At 34.2% G+C, this 4,595-nt stretch overlaps 1 protein-coding gene across 1 annotated transcript; it reads left to right on the top strand.

Annotated features, from left to right (window-relative positions):
• The first annotated feature begins 1,943 nt into the window (after positions 1 to 1,943).
• On the top strand, positions 1,944 to 4,595 carry LOC145058353 (uncharacterized). Its single transcript, XM_079006273.1, has 6 exons — positions 1,944 to 2,840; positions 2,958 to 3,143; positions 3,235 to 3,471; positions 3,550 to 3,767; positions 3,846 to 4,112; positions 4,194 to 4,595. The coding sequence occupies exons 1-6, from the start codon at positions 2,423 to 2,425 to the stop codon at positions 4,428 to 4,430; spliced, it is 1,563 nt and encodes a 520-aa protein (XP_078862399.1). The 5' UTR covers positions 1,944 to 2,422; the 3' UTR covers positions 4,431 to 4,595.

Below are 4,595 nucleotides of genomic sequence, written 5' to 3'. Positions count from 1 at the left end.
AAATTAGGGTTTCAGCAGACATCGGGGACTCGCAGAGTCCAAAATATGGACTCGCCGAGTCGCCAACTTAAACGTGCTCATATCTCGACTCTACTCGGTGAGTCGGACCTACAACTCGCCGAGTCCAATGCTAAAAATGCAAAATACTTAGATAAAATTTTCATACCAGAAACTAGGTGCTACAGCTTAAACCCACATACATTATTTCGAATTTGTGGTATTATATGCTCAACATTGTAATATGTAATCGTAAGACACATTATCGCCAAACCACAATTGTTCCTAATCTAATTATACATAGGGAGTAAGACAACTAGTTGGAATAACATGTAGTGTGCCTAAAATTATTTGTTGCACGCGAGTGAATCTTAATTATGTTTAGGTAATTAATTGGAATTTAAGGGAAGAAAAACGTGTTTTTCCAACTATATGAACAATTAAATTGGAAGTATCTTGTTTTCTCATTCATAGTATTTGTTTTAACAACCTTTTGCAACGTAAAGTTTCTATCTATTTAGTTTAGATTTGGTTTAATTTTATTTCGTGGCAATCGCAAGTAGTACTTTTTCCAATGACTATATTAACATAAAGTTTAACCACAAACTCCTCGTACATTTGACCCTTACTTACCCTAGCTATCTAGTGAGTTTTTAAGGTTATTTTTAATTGAGACTACAACCTCGGTCATGCATGCTTTTGTAATTACGATTACTATGATTTTCGTTTAGATCACTTAGGCTAAAAAACAACCTACCTTCAGTTCATTTTTATGACACACATTGTTGTATTGAGTTGAACGCGAAACTTAGATAAATCATTACTTTCTCACACAAAATCAGATTTAAACATTCTTTATATCCATGTGTTCCTGATCGCGACTACTATAACTTTCGTTAAGATTATTTATCTTAATAATCTTTTTATTTTTAATGTTATTTTGTTGTTTTAACGATATTTTTTATATTAAGATTTTTCTACAAATATTATACACTCATAATATTTGTTCATATAATGTGTATATGATAAATATATATTATCTGATAAACATATGAAGAACAATTACTTTAACCAACAATTTAAATTATTTAATAAAATATACAATAATTATTATTATATTTTAAACCTCAAATTCGGATTTATAGGCGTTACAATTAAAATTTCTTATTAGATCCTTCATTTTTAATATATTTTGCCAATAAAAAAACAAAGAGTAAATTATAATTTTTTGTTTTTATCGTTAACATTTTTTCTACACTTTTAATCTAACTTTTAAAAACTAACATAATCAAAGGGCTTTTAGTCCAGCGGTATCAGGTGGTGCCTTACTTCTTTGAGGTCGAGGGTTCAAGTCCCGTCCTAAACATAGATGAAATTAAGTGGTATTAGATTAGATTTGCCGGTTCAAAAAAAAAAAGAAAAAAAAATATAATTCATCCTTATAAGCTATAATTTTAGAATCCATAAAGTTTGGTCATTTTCTCGGTTACCGTCTAACCTCTTCCGTTAAATACATATAAAATGACAAATTTATCTATATTTTGTTTTTTTATTTTTCTTTTTATTGTATTTATTTTTATTATTACACAAATTGTCACACAATTTGGATGATACATATAAAACTTCCCTAAAATATAAGGGTTAAATTGATTATTTTATACGGAAAAAAGTGACGACAAGTCATGATGATTTTGAAATCATAACAATTGAAAATGTTAACTTTTTATAACTTGGACTAAAATTGTATAAAAATAAGACACATAAACAAAAGTGTAATTTCTTAAACAAATTAAAAGAAAAAGAAAAGAAAGATATTATCTAAGGTACGCCGTTGACGGAACATGAATCATATCCTGCAAACTGACCCCACCACCGACCTTTACCCCACCCCCAGAAACCTAGAAAACGAAAAGAAGATCATCAAATCTCAATCAATATCAATCCCACAGAGACTTCGAGTCAAGAAAAAACTTTGCACAGAGATCGGAGCTCGAGGAAATCTCCATTAATGGCTGCTTCCTATGATCATATGAGCTTTGAAATTTGTTTTCAATACTCAAGCCATTCGCCGACCACCTCTGAAATGACGGTTTATATATGTGATGTGGTGTCATGCTATATACTGTACCATTTTTGTCGTAAAGCAAAAAGCGAGAATAATCCCTTTATGGCGTAGGGTTTATGCAATTTTTCGTATAATTTATTCCTAGATTGAGTTTCACGCTTGTAAAGCTCTCATTCCTACTCAGATTTTGGTGTTTATCTTCTGATTGAAGCAAATCTGCACACATACTTTTGGTCTTTATCTATACTTGTATTTTGAGTCGGTATTATCTGAAAACGGATTGCTATCCGGAAATTAGAAAGTGAAGATGCCATTGACGTGGTAGTGAAGCTGTCGTTGAACTTGAAGAAAAAAACAAAAATGGAGGAGATTGGGAGACCGAAATCATGGACGGAGGAGCTAGCGAGTCTCGTGGAGGACACCGGAATACGATACACCGGTGACGATCACACTCTCAGTGGCCTCTCAACGCCGTCGTTTGAGTTGAAATCCGCGATGGAAGGGGAAAGAGTGGAATCCGAATCCGAGAGCCTTAAGGATCAAATGAAAGGGTTCGTGAAAGCTTGGGGAGAAATAGCGATTGAATTAGGGAAAGGTTGTAAGGATGTAGTTTTACAGAGTGTATTAACCGATGATTCTTACATAGTGAAAAAAACGAAAGGGCCGTGTAGAGTGGTTGCCGGAAAATTGAGTGTTTTGAATGATTTTCTGCCGGAGGATCGTCATCCCGTTCATGCTTGGCCGGTGATTTTATCCGTTTTCCTCGTCGCTCTCTCAGGTAATTCGTCTCTAAGCTCTTAAACTCCATTAAAACATCAGAATAAGTTTCCCCCTTTCGGATTCACCCATAGTTGGACAAATACAACATCTTCACATTCTTCTTTATCTCCTGCAGTTCTGAGTTTGAACATTAAACACGAAAACACTCCGATTCCACTTGTTCAATCACATCCTCCTAGCGCAAATCGGATACTACTTCCCGATGGCAGAAACATCTCATATCATGAACAAGGAGTTCCTGCCGACAAAGCTAGATATTCACTAATCGCACCTCACGCCTTTCTCTCTTCTCGTCTTGCAGGTAGAAATCATTACTAAACAATTGTTTCTTGTAATCAGATAAACGAAAACCATGAATGTTGTAAAGAACTGAAGATACTCTCGTTTTACAGGAATCCCAGGCATCAAATCGTCACTCCTGGAAGAATTCGCTGTTCGATTAGTAACTTATGATCTTCCTGGATTTGGAGAAAGCGATCCACACCCAAATCGGACTCTTCACTCATCAGCCATGGATCTTTTACACTTAACAGAAGCTCTTGAAATCAACAAATTCTGGGTGTTTGGGTATTCTAGTGGCGCTATCCACACTTGGGCAGCTCTAAAGTACATACCTTCTAAAATCGCAGGTAAGTTTACTGTTTACAATCAAAACCTTTATAAAAACTTCACAAATTTAATGATTTATGGATGATGATTATATACAGGGGCAGCTATGTTTGCACCAATGGTTAATCCATATGACCCTGGTATGACAAAAGAAGAAAGATCAGGAATTTGGGAGAAATGGACACGAAGAAGGAAACTTATGTTCTTTTTTGCTCGAAGATTTCCAAGATTTCTTAAATTCTTTTACAGAAGAACTTTTCTATCTGGGAAACATGGCCCAATTGATAAATGGTTGTCTTTATCTCTTTCAGACAAGGTGAGAGTTTTCCAATTAGAAAAATTTCAGCTTTTTAAAGTTTTGTGAAGTTTAGTTTGACTTTCTTGATTTAAACAGGATCAAGATTTGACCAAAGATCCGGGTTTTGAAGAGTTTTGGAGAAGGGATGTGGAGGAGTCGATTAGGCAAGGAAATGTGAAACCTTTTATAGAGGAAGCTGTTTTACAGGTGTCGAATTGGGGGTTTAATTTGAGGGATTTACAAGTTGAAAAGAAATGCAAGGAGAGAGGTTTGTTTGATTGGTTTAAAAACCAGTTTATGTTTTTGTCTAGTGAAGTGGAATGTGAATTGGTGGGATTTCTTGATCCGATTCATATATGGCAGGTTTGTGATTGTGATTTTTTTTTCTTTTTTTGGAATATGATTTTGAGAAGTTTGTTTTGGTTTTGTGAAAAATGAAAATAGGGAATGGAGGATTTGGTGGTGCCAAGTGTGATGAGTGAATATGTGACACGTGTCATACCAAGTGCTATTGTGCATAAAGTAGCAAATGAAGGACATTTTTCCTACTTTTACTTGTGTGATGAATGTCATAGAATGATACTTTCGACTCTTTTTGGAGAAGTCTATGATCATCAAGATCCTTTAGAAAGGAGTGTAGAAGAAGAATTAAAACATTTTGATTACAAAAGTATAGTTTAAGAAAGGTAGAGAGCATTACATTAGTTGTTTCTAATAGGTTAAGAGAGGTTTATGTTTTGCAAGAAGAAAGTGTTTGTGTTCTTGTTCATGTGTTAACAAACTATACATCTGTTTTGACGATGTTAATCTAATACATGTAGGTGAAAGTCTAAATTACAAATACAA

The sequence above is a fragment of the Lactuca serriola genome, chromosome 6, assembly GCF_051521515.1.
Source record: "Lactuca serriola cultivar US96UC23 chromosome 6, Lser_US96UC23_V15, whole genome shotgun sequence".
In the NCBI taxonomy this organism is placed as follows: domain Eukaryota; kingdom Viridiplantae; phylum Streptophyta; class Magnoliopsida; order Asterales; family Asteraceae; genus Lactuca; species Lactuca serriola.
Note: the sequence above shows the minus strand (reverse complement) of the source record. Positions and strands in the feature narration are given on the sequence as shown.

Bases quoted from the DNA above. Each gene is read 5' to 3' on its own strand.
- LOC145058353 (XM_079006273.1), top strand. From the start codon at position 2,423: ATGGAGGAGATTGGGAGACCGAAATCATGGACGGAGGAGCTAGCGAGT. The intron at 3,144-3,234 runs GTAGAAATCATT...CTCGTTTTACAG, and splicing joins TCTCTCTTCTCGTCTTGCAG to GAATCCCAGGCATCAAATCG. The intron at 3,472-3,549 runs GTAAGTTTACTG...GATTATATACAG, and splicing joins CATACCTTCTAAAATCGCAG to GGGCAGCTATGTTTGCACCA.